At 36.9% G+C, this 15,560-nt stretch overlaps 1 protein-coding gene across 3 annotated transcripts in view; it reads right to left on the bottom strand.

Moving 5' to 3' along the window:
- Positions 1–12,176, bottom strand: part of PDE1A (phosphodiesterase 1A) — a 485,907-nt gene extending 473,731 nt beyond the window's left edge. Inside the window, exons 1-2 of one of the 3 annotated variants that reach the window (XM_043996942.1) lie at positions 12,073–12,176; positions 11,245–11,355 (exon numbers count right to left, since the gene is read on the bottom strand). In XM_043996942.1, the coding sequence (XP_043852877.1) occupies positions 11,245–11,345 (101 nt within the window). In that variant the 5' untranslated portion in view covers positions 11,346–11,355; positions 12,073–12,176. Of the gene's footprint in view, positions 1–11,244; positions 11,356–11,762; positions 11,817–11,869; positions 12,012–12,072 lie in introns of those variants that run through there. The other 2 variants (XM_043996940.1, XM_043996941.1) reach the window with 2 other exon arrangements.
- Between the last annotated feature and the right edge of the window lie 3,384 nt (positions 12,177–15,560).

Genomic DNA, 15,560 nt, shown 5'->3' with positions numbered 1-15,560 from the left:
TCTTGATCTGCTCTTTAAATTGGGTGACTCAAGGAGCAAAGATTTGGCATTATAGGCTTTCCCCTTCCATCTTCTCTATCTGTCTCACTAGTTAGAATTACAAAGTCCATATAGGTTTATTTTGAGGCTGACAGACTCTAATGGACCAAGGAAAGGCATTGACCTCTAATAAGTATGCCTATCTATACCTATACCTATGGTTCAGATCCCATATACCTATACCTATACCTATACTTACATCTATATATAGACCTCTAATGTATGACCTCTAATATACATATATATATATATATATACACACAGACACTTTTTTTGGCAGGGCAATGAGGGTTAAGTGACTTGCCCAAGGTCACACAGCTAGTAAGAGTATCTGAGGCCGGATTTGAACTTGGGTCCTCTTGAATCCAGGGCCAATGCTTTATTCACACTCTTTCTAACCACAGCCTTGTAACTTTGTTACAGTTGCTTAATAGTTTATTTGTTTTTTGGTATTTTTGAGCAAAAGCTAAATCCCAACCTTAATTAGCCATATATGTGTGTGTTTGTATATATGTATATATATATATATATATGTATATATGTATATACACACATATGTATATAAAAATGAATTTCATTTTTATCAAACGGGAGTCATTTTTCTTTTTTTTTTCTTTTTTGGTGAGGCAATTGGGGTTAAGTGACTTGCCCAGGGTCACAGAGCTATTAAGTGTTAAGTGTCTGAGGTCAGATTTGAACTCAGGTCTTCCTGAATCCAGGGCCGGTGCTCTATCCACTGTGCCACCCAGCTGCCCGAGGAGTCATTTTTCATAGAATGGCATCTTTATTACTAATTTTTCCTCTAGTCTACATACTTATTATCTCCATTAAATATTTCTTTTTCTAGACAGCATTGTACACTTATGGTGTGGGTTCAGTTTTGAAGAGGTGCTATGACCAAGGCTTACAAGGTCTCAGAAGCACTTGTCCCCAACAGATTTGGAGTGCATAACACTCAACAACTGATAGAAGTTGGAAGTATCTTCCAGCAGATTGTGTAACCCCACTCTACAATGGGTCTTCCTTAAATATAGTACAGTATACTTGTCTATACTTAAACTTATATGCAATGTGGAACACTAGAATTATTACAGAATTAGGAGGAGGCCTTGGTTCAAGTCCCATCTCTGACACTCACTAGAAGCCACCCTTTACCTCTCTGGGTCTCAGTTCCTCTACTTGTAAAATGTCACTCTGTGGATTATTTAACCTCTAAATTCCCTTCCATCTATGAATTTTTTTGGTTTTTTGTGGGGCAATAAGGGTCAAGTGACTTGCCCAGGGTCACACAGCCAGCAAGTGTTAAGTGTCTGAGGCCAGATTTGAACTCAGGTACTCCTGAATCCAGGGCTGACGCTTTATCCACTGCGTCATCTAGCTGCCCCTCCCTTCTATCTATGGTCAATGATGTTAAATGATGCCTAAAAGACCCCTCCCCATAAAAATTCTATGACATCGCATATTTAGAAATCCAAACTATGGTAGAAATGTGGAAGCTTCAAACTCAGCTTTCTTACAAGTAAAACTCTGGGACATTCAGTATAGAATAAGGAAATAATTTCAATAACTGATGTTGGTAACATTATCAAATTTAGCAAATGGATATAGATTGTGATCCATTCTATTACCTATAAAATAACATTTCACAAAAGTTGAGACATAATTTAAGGCTGTGTCAAAGCTCAAAAACTGGTTTGGGTTATTTCACCAATTTTTTTTTACTGACCTTGTTAATCAAATAGTCAAATCAATGTATCTATATCAAAAGACTCAAAACCCACGTAACACAAATCAAAGGGGGAAATGATCTAAGCGGAACTTCTTTGCCTTTGGAACAGTTAATCATTATCATCTCTACCCTCCAAGGGAATAATAGGTGAGTTGAATTTGCTGTGGTTAATCTGTGAGCCAGGTTTGACCTACACCAGAAGTCCAAGTAGTTAAGATCCTAGAAGACCTCTGTTCTGGTCATGGGCTTCACTGTTCCTACTTTATAAGCCTGAAACCTAATGTCTAGCTAAATCCTCCTTCCTCTGGTTCCCTTCATTGCTAACTTCGTTCGCCTTGGCAATCAGAGGCAGAACGTTCTTAATCCTGACCTTGAACAAGCAACTAGACTCTGGCCTTGGCTTCCTGTGTTTCACTCCAGATTCTGAACACTGTTTCTAACCACAGCCTTGTAACTTTGTTCCAGTTGCTTAATAGCTTGTTTTTTGGTATTTTTGACCCAAAGCTGAATCCCAACCCCAATTAGTCCAATTATAGTGACTCAGTAAAATGGATCTTAGCTTCCCTCCATCCTACACCCCACAACTTCTATGATGCCTAGAGGCACTGTTTCTTAGTAACTAAATGATTTCTAATTTCACACTGCCCTTTTCTGTAATGGAGCTAACTTCAATTATATCATGGGTTATTACACAGTTTCAGATTCTTTAGACCCCTTTTTTTCCTCCCCCACCCATTCACTTTGCTCAGCTTTTGCTTTGCTAGCATTGACAATCCTATCTATGAAAAGGAAAAGAAAGAAAAAAAAAAGAAAACTGAACCTAAGAATATAGCTTTAGAACTAGAAGTCATCTTTGAAGTCACCTAGGCCAAAGCTTCTTAAACTGTGGATCACAACTCCATATGATATAACATAACTGAATGGGAGGGGGGGGGTGTAAAAAAATTGGCAGAAGTAAAAGGTGATGTATACCTATATTATATCTGGGGTAATGTAAAAATTTCTCAGGCAAAAAAGGGTCACTAGTGGGAAAAGTTTAAGCCCTGAATTCTAGCCTAATTCCTTTATTTTACAAACAAGGAAAGTCCCAGTAAAGGTGTGTAATTTGCTCAGAGTCACAATGGTAATAAGCAGCAAATTTGAACCCATTTCTGACACCAAATCCAGTAATCTTTGCACTGGACTACATGTTTAATGTCTTTCATATACTGAGTTCTTAGTCTCCATATTTCCCCTATCAGGTTCCCTTTCAGGGCAAACCTCCCTTCCCCTTATCATCTTCCTTTTATGTGCTGTTTTCTATCATTAGAATGTAAGCTCCTTGAGGGCAGGGACTATTTCTTTATATTTGTATTTATATTCCCAACACAGTGCTTAGTGCATAGAAAGTGCTTAATAAATTTGAGCTAACACACTCATTTTTTTTTTCTCTTTCATACCTGACCATCTGGACAAAGAAGAATGACAAAAAGAGCCCTTCTGTCTCTCTACATGTAGAATAATCCTCACGCTTCCAATTAGCTGTACTATTTGTGAAATTATTCTCACAAGTTCTATTTCTACATTTGCAGAAAGTGTTAGAAAATTTAAAGTCTTACAAACCAGTGCCTCTCTTGCATGTCCTGCCAATTATTTAAAATTTTTGAACACTCAGATCCAAACATTTACCCTGTTCCTGTGAGATCTGATGAAGTTTTTTTGGATTTTTTTTCTTTTGTTTTTCCTCTTTGATTTTCCAAATTATAACCACATTTTGTTTTCAACAGAATTCTTATCAGATTATTGCTTTCTAGAAATGTTTTCATATTATAAAATTAAGACCTAAAACAGTATCATTTTTAGAAACCACACTTGGACTCCCCCTGCCCCTTCTCAAAGTTACTTTTACATTTTTTAAAATTTACAAGTAATAGTACCATAGCCACAAACTAAAATTTTAATATTTTAATTTCTAGAAATTAATAAAAATCATTATCTATATAATATAAAAACTTTATAAATGATTGACCTGAATTTTAGTAAACTTTGTAATCTCTGAAGAAGAAACAATGGCAAAAGTTATCATTCTGTATTAGATACCACCACAACCCAGTCCCTAGAGAAATTTCAGAATTAGGTTTATTTGTTTTTTTTAAATTCTTAGTCATCTTGACATAAACCAAACACTACTTTTTTCTTTCAAAAATATGTTTTTATTTTTTATTGCTATCTTCACTTTTACATCACTTTTAGTTCTGAATATAACCCTTCTACTTCCCCTATCCAGAGTGTCATCTCTTATAACAAAAAATAAAGGAGGGTTAACAATGAAGTTCAGCAAAACTGGCCAATAAATCTACTTAGTCTGATGGTATATACAATGTTCCAAATCTATAGTTCCCCACCTCTGCAAGGGTAGTATGGAAAGAGATCTTTAAGGAACATGTTCTATTCAGCATAAATAGACAAAGACTTATTTCTGTAGTGAAATTTACAAAGAAGAGAAAGTCACAACTACTTTAAAATATTGCCACCCACCTGGATTTGGAAAAAAAAAAAGATGGTGAAACATCTTTTCAACAAATGATTAGGGGGGCAGCTAGGTGGTGCAGTGAATAAAGAAAACACAAGCCCTAGATTCAGGAGGACCTGAATTCAAATATGGCCTCAGACACTTGACACTAACTAGCTGTGTGACCCTGGGCAAGTCACTTAACCCCACCCCACCCACCCCCAAAAAATTAGACAGCTACAAATGAGGGATAAGAGGATTTGAATAAGAATAAAAATACCAAAAATTGGGAAATAGAGTAGATAAACTGAATAGAATCAATCTGAATGGAATGGAGATGTGAGTCAAAGGAGATTAAATTCATTCTCAAAATGGAATGACAGTAGATTATTTACAAAACTATTATGTTCATTTTTTTCTCATCCATGTACTTGTTAGTTTTAAACTCTCGACCCTTCAAGCACACACATATCCTTTTTATTTTTGCCCTGTTTTTCTATTTTGACCTTTAGATTTAGGAAATCTTGAAGTCATTGATTTTTGTTTCAAGGGGTTTTGCACTTGGAAACATTTTTTAAAGTCAGAGAAAATGTACAGCCTCTCAGCAGGGAAAGGCTACTGAGTGCAGGATCAGAGCTGGTATTAAAAGTCCAGCTCAGTCATTTAGCTGTGTGATTTTGAATCTGATTTTGAAAACTGATTCTTTGTTTTCTTATCTGGAAAATGGGTATAATAACACTTAAAGGTATGGTGTGAAGCTCAATTGAGGTGATGATATAAAGTGTTCTAAAGAATTATAAGAACTAAAAAAAAAGAATCATAAGAACCACAGAGTTTATCTAGTCCAAATCCTGCATTTTTATTTATAAAACATCTGACTAAAAAAAGTGAGATGATTTTATCCAAGGTGACATAGCTTGTAAGTAGCAGAACCAGAATCACAACAAGTTCTTCTAATTTCAGGGCCTCTCCACCATGATTCTTTAAGCCCTGCTTAAATATAAGTTTATTAGCTGTGTGACCCTGGGCAAGTCACTTAACCCCAATTGCCTCACAAAAAAATAAATAAAACATAAAAAATAATATAAGTTTATTTTCAACAACGAAAGCCATATATGGAGGATCATGGCTCTTCATCTTGGCCAAAAGAAAAAAATAATAATAATAGCTAATACATGCTTTTATTTTCTATTTCTTTTTTTAAAAATGTGTTCCGTATATAACTTATATCTGATTGCTTACTGCCTCAGGGAAAGGGAAGGGAGGGAGAGATAGAATTTGGAACTCAGAACTTTAAATAAAAATGTTTAATAAAAAAAGATAATACTACAGTTAAGATCCCTTCTAAAGGTGTGTTCATGGTCTTTCAGTTCTTTTCAACTTGCTAAAGGAATGAAAAAATAGAAATTTCACTTTCATATCTCAAACTCATTTTCTCTGGCTTGGGTCTTATCAACAGAAATGAACTTCAAAATCATGCTTGTTGATCGGGAATAAGGGAATAAGCCTTTATTAAGTGCCAGGCACTGTACCAAGTTCTTTGCAAATATTATCTCATTTGATGCAGGTAGGTGCTATTATTATCTCCATTTTACAGATGAAGAAACTGAGGCAGATAGAAGTTAAGTGACTTGCCCACGGTCATATAGCTAGTAAGTTTCTGTGTTTGGATTTAAATTCAGGTGTTCCTGACAGGTCCAGAGCTCTATCCACTATGCCACTTAGGTGCCTCTATACAGGATCACTTAGGAAAAGTGGCAAAAATAGATCACTGTAACAGATTTGTACAGCTTTAAGAAGGAGCTATCCCCCCCCAAAAAAGTAGCTATTCCAAAGTGTAATGGGCTCTTTTAGAGGTGGTGGACTTCAGTCATCTCCCCACCCTTCCCCCCCTCCCCCCAGTATTGAAGATTTTTTAACATAAGACTGGAAAACTACTAGTTTTATAATACTATGGAAATACTATGTGGAAAATACTATGTGGAAAACCATGTAGTATTATAGCAGGAATTGTTTTACATTTATGGTTTGAACTTGATAGCCAATTCTGAAACCCTATGAATCTGAGATTTGTTGTTCAGTTGTTTTCAGTCAAGTCCCACTCTTCATGAGCCCATTTGGGGTTTTCTTGGCAAAAATACTGAAGTGGTTTGCTATTTCCTTCTCCAGCTACTAAGAAAGCTGAGGCAACCAGGGTTAAGTGACTTCCCCCAGGGTCGTACAGCTAGTGTCTAGGACTGTATTAGAACTCAGAAAGAGGATCCCAGGACTGGTATTCTATGCACTGTGCCACCTAACTGTCCAATCTGAGATATCTTTTATTATAAAATTAATTGATATATTTATGGAATGACATGAAAAGGGACAGAAAAGTGTACTAGGAGGCAGCTAGGTAGCACAGCAGATAGAGTCCTGGGCTTGGAATCAGGAAGACTTGAGGTTAAATCCAGCTTCAAACCCACTAACTTGTATAACCCTGGGCAAATCACTTAACTTTTATTTGCCTCAGTTTCCTCAGCTGTAAAATGGAGATGATAATAGTACCTACCTCTCAGGATCATTGTGAGGATCAAATGGTACAATAATTATAAAGTGCTTAGCACAGTGCCTGACATATAATAAGTTGACTATAAATGTTAACTATTATTATTATTTGCTATTATTATTTTCCAAAGAAATATTTTAAAGGTCAGTATACTTTCAATGTTCTCCTTACACGTTTTATTTAAACTAAGGAAGGTAGTGAGGCTTCTCTCAGATTTAAAATGTTAATTTCTAATGCTTATACCAGAGTGGCAATAAGAAACATTGGAATTTTGAGAAGCTCAAATTCTGTTTTAGACAACATGACATTTTAAACAAGCAGGATGATTTTGTTAATAGAAAGAGACTTCCCATTATATCATAACTTATTAATACCAATTGAACAAAGGACCATAATTAAACAATTTAGTTGTCGTTAGCCACGCAGGATTTTAGACTCATCACCTCTGTTTTGACAGTTCCAAATAGTAATTGTTGAAAAAGCTATAATCCGAAGTATAGGTTAAAATGAAAGTACACAGATTCAAAAGCCTTCTTAACATAATTCCAACTCAGTTAATTCAATCAAATAAGTCAGTCTTTTTTTTTTTGGGGGGAGGAGGTTTGCAAGGGGCCATAGGGTTAAAAAAAAAAGTCATGCTGATTGCTTTTCTGAATTGCCTCCCCAATTTATTGAAGTGACTACATTTATTGTAGTATGCAGTTACTACATTTATTATTACATTGACCAAAATGCCGGCTTTAGCATCATGCAAGGACGTGAAAGGACATTGCACTGGCATACTGGAAACTAGGGTTCTAGACCCCACTTTTCCCATAACTTGATGTACAACCTCGGTTGATCTCTCTGGGACTCACTTTTCTTATCTAAGAAATGATGGAAATGGACTATGACCTCTACTGTTCATATCGTCTATAAAATTCCACAATTTCTTTGAACAAATGAATCTTTAACTAGTTTGACTTAAGGCATTTTCAATAGCCAGTGTTTGTAACTGTCAAAATAATTCCTTGGCAATTTGGGCAAAATAGTCAGTCATCTGTATAGATTAGCATTAATGGGCCCAAGATACTTGTAAAGTTAAGAATTTTATTAACACATTATTTATCAGTTTCTAAGATGTAAATAAACATGAATTTTCCCCAACTCCTTCCATTACTAATATAATAAAATGAGTAATGAGTAACTACATGGGCAAATAACTTCATATCAAAAGTTTTTCAACAAGTAAATCCATTTTAGAGCTACTAAACATCTATTTTTTACTATGACTACTATGATTTTAATTTTTCATGATATAGTTTTTCCCTGGAGTGTCCAATGATAAAGGAAGAATAAGGATGAGCTAGAAAATTGACACACAAAGTTTGTTTTTAAGTAGAAAGAATACAAGAAATGTAAAAACATGTGTTCAAGTTTTTTGACTAAAGATGCCACAGACCAATTTGGATGCTTCTGCAGTTTTGCTAAATGATGGTGTTTGATCTGCAGTAGTTCACTGTGTAAATTAATTCATTCCAACTATTATCTACTCTTAAAACATCATTAAAAAAATTCTTGGGGGCAGCTAGGTGGCGCAGTGGATAGAGCACCGGCGCTCTATCAGACCTCAGACACTTAACACTTACTAGCTGTGTGACCCTGGGCAAGTCACTCAACCCCAATTGCCTCACCAAAAAAAAAAAATCTTCACCCTAAACACCTGGACTCCCATTCCCTTCAGTTTCCTTTTATTCCTTCCTTCTTATTGGTATCTTAGCAGTAGCTATTCCCTCTCTAATTTAATAATATGGCTACCTTTCTCTATTATTCTTTTTTGAAAAATTATTGTTTATACTATTAGAATGTGTTCTTGTTATATAACCTATATCAAATTACCTGCTGTCTAGGGGAAGGGGAGAGGGAGGGGAGGGAGGGAGAAAAATTTGAAATTAGAAATCTTATATAAACAAATGTTGAAAACTATCTCTACATGTAACTGGAAAATAATAAAATACTTTTATTAAAAAAGAAAGAAAAAAGAACGTGTTCTTGCACTAGAGAGTTTCAGAGCTGCTTGTGAAAAAAAGCTTCTAGCCTAATTTTTTTTCTTTTGGACCAGACCTGTGAAATCATTGGCTTATAGAACTCCCAGTAGAGACTTGCTCTGCTACTTCAGATCCACACCTTCTCTGCGAAAGCAAAATCTTCTATTCACCTCAAAATAATATGTAAAGAGCTGATCAATATTTACTTTCCCTATAACAACATAATATGTCTAAAGAAGACACATGTGTAACAGGTATCATGCAATATAGCAGGTAAGTGAATTTTCTGGGAGTTACCTTGTTGTTTGTCCTTCATTTTCAAAAAGGACCATGACATTAGTGTGATGTCATGACTCAAACTCAGTTGGATTTAAGTGAGGGAGGGCTGTGCAAGGTCACCAACCTCACTCTCTCCTCCAGAGCCATCTGTGCCCAGTGGCAAAATATATATCAAGGGGGCAGCTAGGTGGTGCAGTGGATAAAGCACCGGCCCTGGATTCAGGAGTACCCGAGTTCAAATCCAGCCTCAGACACTTGACACTTACTAGCTGTGTGACCCTGGGCAAGTCACTTAACCCCCATTGCCCTGCAAAAAAAAAAAAAAAAAAAAAGATATATATCAAGACAGCTGAAGATGGCCCAGTATGTATTTTTTTAAGGTAATTGGGGTTAAGTGATTTACCCAGGGTCACACAGCTAGTAAGTGTCTGAGGTTAGATGTGAACTCAGATCCTCCTAACTTCAGGACCAGTGCTCTACCCATTGCACCACCTAGCTGCCCTGGAAGTTACCTATTAGTAAACGAAAGTGAAAGCAGCAGGTAAAATAAAATTTGCATTTTTCCTACACATTAGTTGCTAATATTGAAATACTCATCCTTTAAATATTTCTTAAAATATTCTAAATGTAAAATGCACATTCTAAATAATATGTAGAACTACCTGATAATTTCCAATTCAGTTGGGAAAGTGAGAAAGAAACTTACCATTTTCTGGGAAACTTTGCCACTTTTTAAAAAATGTAATAAGCTGCAGAGGGAGAAGCAATATGATTTTGCTGATACAAAGAGCCTCAAACCTAGGAAGATCTGGATTCGAGTCCTCCCCTCTGACAGATACTGGCTTTGTGAACCTGGGCAAGTTGCTTAACCTGTCAATGTTCTAGGCGACTCCCTAAAACATTAAGCTGCAGAGGAGATGCTGACCTGCATCAGTACAGGGAATTTCCTTGCCCAGGTGTTCTCTATCCCAATGAAACCACAAATCCAATCCCCTTCCCAAGTCACAGACATTGCTAAATATCAGAATTAGTTCACAAATTTGACCTGTTCTTGGGAGAAAATATTTCTTTAAAAGCAAGTAAACATAGTCTCTTGAAGATGACTACTAAACATATCTCAATTCTGAAAGATAATAGAATTTTAAGTATGAATTTATGAGAAAGAACATGTTCTCCTTTGTGTAGAGAAAAAATATGCAGATTTGTAACATGACCTTTAAATCCTGATGTTTCAAATCTCTATCCAAATGCTAATCTCTAACTCTTAAATCATTGTGCAGCTGAAGGGATGCTTGCAAACATGGTGTGCTAATCTGAGAAATAACAGCCAAAGACCCTGACAGGTAGAAAAAATTGAAAAAAAAAAAAGTGTGTTGTTTTTTTTTAACCAAACCAGCTAATGAAGTTTGATTCAGGCATTTAAGTGATCTATTCTGGGGAAAGAGCTCCAAAGTCATGCTGTAAGTGCTATTTGAATGGAGTTACATACTGGGAGGAACACAGGCTCTCTCTAGGTAGAAATGGTACCCTGACTAATTTAAAACAGAAACTCTCTAGCAAGTCCGGCATGTTGCTGGAATACTTACCATTGAAACACCTGTTCCACGGAAATAATTTTAAGACAAAGTGTGATGAAAATGATGATAAGGTCAGCAATAATTCATTATTCGCTTAACCCTGATCCACTAATTCACAAGAATAATGAACAGTAGCTATATTTCTATCTTCCAGAGCAAAATCTTCTATTCACTTCAAAGTAATATGTAAAGAGCTGATCACCATTTACTAGATCTATCTCAACATGCTATGTCTAAAGCAGGCACATGTGTAACAGGTATCATGCAATGTAATAGTTAAGTGAATTTTCTGGGAGTTACCTATAAGTAAATGAAAGCAAAAGCAGCAGGTGCAGTAAGATTTCCATTTTTCTAACAAGTTGTTGGCTAATATTGAAACATTCATCTTTTTCAAAGAAAATCTTTAAGAGACTGCTCTCCAATGAAAGCATCATCCCTGAGAGATAAATAATAATGGCTCTCAAGTAACTCTTAGATACTGATGTCATCTTAATATTCAGTAGATCTTTCCCCCCACCTCAAAGAAAAAAACAACAACCCAGAAGCAGTCTACTCACATTCCTTTCAGTTGTTGCCACATTTTTTCAGTCTGTTCTCCTATAAGGTACTTAAAAGAGGTGTTTTCCAGCTCCTCGATTTCTGTAGCAGTAGACCCCATGATAACTCTCCTGTGGCAATACAGTTATAGTCAGGTTCAGCAGCAAGTACAAGCATTCCTTAGTCCACTACCAAGCTGAAAAGATCCACACATATTATATGCTAGCATTGCTCATATATCAAAGCCTATCAGATTTTCAAAGCTGAGGAAAGCTCCTGCTAGAATTGCCATTCACTTTAATGGACAGATTCACTGCTTCTGTCCCTTCACAAGCAGACAGCAGTATAAACAAGCTCCTCTGATCTCACAAGTAAAATCCATACATGTGAGCCAGCTACTGTACTACTGACTCCTGTATGTCCAGGCTCTTCCCAAGCGCAATTCACTCATTATTAAGACATGCATGAAAGCACAGAAGCATTCCTACAGTTTACTCAAATTTATGATCATGCAGGGGAAATGTGAATGGCTCAGTACTCTGAAAAGCTGGAGCTGTCTCTAAACTGAAGGAGCAGGATGCAAAAAGAAAACAGATGGTAGGAACCAGTATCAGCAGCACCACCCTGAGAAAAAAAAGTACCTACTTAAATGCCAAGGCTTTTGTCTTTTAATTGATCTATAACCAACCCTTAAAAATATGCCATGCTTCCCTCAAACCGGCAAATAGGCATTCGTGTCAGCAGATTGAAAGCACTGTATAAATCCCTGCAGAAGAGACCATAGAGCTCCACAGGTTGTTACAAAAAGAATATGTACATCAACTGATGCTGTAATTCTGACTATTCACCTTCTCCTAGCAACTCCACACAGTAGGTAACTGCCAATTGAACCAGTGGAAAACACAGCAGCTGTAGCACAGCCTGCTCTGTGAATCCTTTGGGATTAAAAAAAAGAAGAAGAAAGGAGTATGTAATATGTGTGTGACAGGGGGAGGGGTGAGGGAGAGAAAGAGGGGAAGAGAGAGACAGACAGAGACAGAGAGAAAGAAAGGGGAGACACAGAGAAAGCAAGAAAGGAGAGAAAGAGGAGAGAAAGGGGAGACAGAGAAGGAGAGGAGAGAGGAGAGAGAATATATAAAGGAGAGACGGGAGAGAGAATACAGGAGAGAAGAGAAGAGAGAAGAAAAGAGAAACGAAGAGAGAGAGAAAAATACAGAGGGAGAATTTAATGTTATCATGTATTCATTTTAGAAGAAAAATGAAAGAATGTGGATGTAGAAAGTAAGCATTGCCAACTTCCTAAAGGTATGGAAAGCTTTCTTTCAGAGAGAGTCCTAGGTCACTAGATGTACAGCAGACACTGCTATTTGAATACTGCTAAGGACAATCTCATTGTTTGGTCAGATAGCCAAGGGATTGTTTTATTTCTGCTTATAAAGGCCATTTGCTTATCATTCATATCTAAATGCCAGTGGCCATCTGATGATATCTGCCATAACACAGATATTTAGGAACCTCTTTAAAAATATATGTTAGAGGGGGCAGCTAGGTGGCACAGTGGATGGAGCACCTGCCCTGGAGTCAGGAGGACCTGAGTTCAAATCCAACCTCAGACACTTAACACTTACTAGCTGTGTGACCTTGGGCAAGTCACTTAACCCCAATTTCCTCCCACCCCCAAAAAATATATATATGTAGAAATGGTTAGCAGGTGAAATTACCTGGTGAAGTTACTTTAAACTTATAGCTACAGAGGCAGCTAGGTGGTATAATGAACAGCTCGTTCACCTGGGAGTCAGGAAAACCGGTGTTCAAATCCTACCTCAGATACTTATTATCTATGGAACACTGGGCAAGTCATACTCAGCTTTAACTCAGTTAATTCATCTGTAAAATAGGGATAATGATACCAAATACCTAATAGGGTTGTCATAAATATCAATTAAATATATGACAAGTGCCTGCAAACCTTAAAGTAATATGTGTGTATGTGTGTATGTATGTCTGTGTTATCTATTATTGTTGTTGTAGGCCAGAGGACTTAGAATCAAGTTGTAGGCTCAGAATATCATTCTCAAAGGGAAGCATCTGTCAAAGAGATTCTAATGTCTGGTTAGCAAACAACAGGGCACTGCCAGATCTTTGCTAAAAACTTGGATGAAGGAGCAGTAAGGATGCTTTAAGAAACAGATGGCAGACACTGCATCAGCAGCACCACCCTAAACCACAAAAGCCTTTACCAGAGTTATCAAACATGGCAGATTTTTTTCTTTGACTAAAAAACTAGCCAGTCTGGCTATTTCGTGCTTTAATCTAGGTGGATTTAAAACAAGCTCTGGAACCATAAAGCCCCCTCCTAGTGTCTGAGCTCTGCCCTCCCAGGGGCTGGTCAAAGCTGATAGCTTGAATGAAATGCAGGGATTCTACCATTTTTGCTTTATGAGTGAAAAGATTAAAATCTCTACATCTTCATCTTCCCTCTTCCTTTCTCCCATTTACAGAAATACATACCAGTGTTCCAATCATGCTGCAAAGGCAGCAGCTCCCTCATTAGACTTTGGTATGGCTCGTATAATTTTAACAAAGCAAGTTGGGGAATATGGACTGTTCACTTAGGTATCAATTTAGATCTGGGAAGTATTCAAGCCTTATCTTTGCTGTTTGGTGAGCTAGCTCTATCAAGTTACCTCTGTCATCAGTCATTTGAATGCTCAGAATGGATGAGCAGGTGCTTAGCTTTCTCTCTACAATAAGGGTAATCATGGGGACCTATCATAACTGTTCAATTAAATAACAATTTTTAGTGCCAAAACCAAGCTAAACATTAAGATGGTCAAATGGCACTATTTTAAAGGCTCTAACCAATTTCAAACTGAAATTCAAACTTCAAATTTCAAAAAAATTCAGTTAATTGTATCCTTCTTGGGGAATCAAACATTTTCTCCTGTCAGCTGCTATAGGAATCTACCAAAGGTGATGCCCTTGTGATACCTGGATACTGAAACCTAATGCATTGTCTAACATTAAAATATATTCATTGTTGGGGCAGCTAGATGGCGCAGTGGATAAAGCACCGGCCCTGGAGTCAGGAGTACCTGAGTTCAAATCCGGCCTCAGACACACTTACTAGTTGTGTGACCCTGGGCAAGTCGCTTAACCCCAATTGCCTCACTAAAAATATATATATATATATATATATATATATATATATATATATATATATATATATATTCATTGTTGGGGAACAGCTAGGTGGCACAATGGATAAAGCACCAACCCTGGATTCAGAAGGACCTAAGTTCAAATTCAGCCTCAGACACTTGACACTTACTAGCTGTGTGACTCTGGGCAAGTCACTTAACCCTCATTGCCCTGCCAAAAAAAAAGTGTTAAAAAAATATGTTTATTGTTTAGTCCATTGTTCAGTGGATCTCCAATTTAATCAATGTGGGCACTGCCTCCATCAGTACAGATTGTTGTTGTTGTTTGTCCTTCATTTTCAAAAAGGGTAACCAAATTTACTCTCTCTTCCAGAGCCATCTCGGTCCAGTAGCAATATCTTGATTTTTATATGTGTGTGTGTATGTGCATATACACATACACACATATTTATACATGATGTGTGTGTGCGTGTGTGTATATATATATATATATACACACATACATACATACATACATACATACATGCACATATATATATATGAAAATCATGATGACTGGAGATGGCCCTGGATATTTAAAGCAATTGGGGTTAAGTGATTTGCCCAGGGTCACACAGCTAGCAAGTGTATGAGGTGATATTTGAACTCAGATCCTCCCAACTTCAGAGCCAGCGATCTATCCACTGCACCACCTAGCTGCCCCCAATAAAGATTACAACCATCCATTCTCTCTAGTCCATACCCTCTCTTCAGTCTTTCACAGGCGACTCTACCCACAGTGCTAGGAACCTTCCTTCAAATCTCTTTCAAGTGAACCTACCTGAAACTCCTCACTATTGCTGTATGACTTGTTCCCCACTGTTCCTGGTCATACATTATTTTCATGAGACCTCTCCTAAAATTCCTTATGTACAATTCTCTATATGTAGCACACTGAAGCATATTTCCACAAACCATGCTTTTCTTCATTGCCCTTTGGGTAACCTATAATTTTGATTCTTAGAAGAGTGTTATAGGGTAGAGTGAGGATTATTTCTTATCCAGACTAGGATTTCATTGATATGGGGAGGAATTCTTGGTGAGAAAAAAACCTTCCACCAAATATTCAGCAATTTATACTCTTAGTGTGTTGCCTGAGACACTGAGTTCAAGATCACACAACCATTGTGTGGTAG

This window comes from Dromiciops gliroides, chromosome 3 (assembly GCF_019393635.1).
Source record: "Dromiciops gliroides isolate mDroGli1 chromosome 3, mDroGli1.pri, whole genome shotgun sequence".
NCBI classification, from domain to species: domain Eukaryota; kingdom Metazoa; phylum Chordata; class Mammalia; order Microbiotheria; family Microbiotheriidae; genus Dromiciops; species Dromiciops gliroides.
The sequence above is the reverse complement of the archived record's forward strand: the minus strand, read 5'-3'. Positions and strand labels throughout refer to the sequence as shown.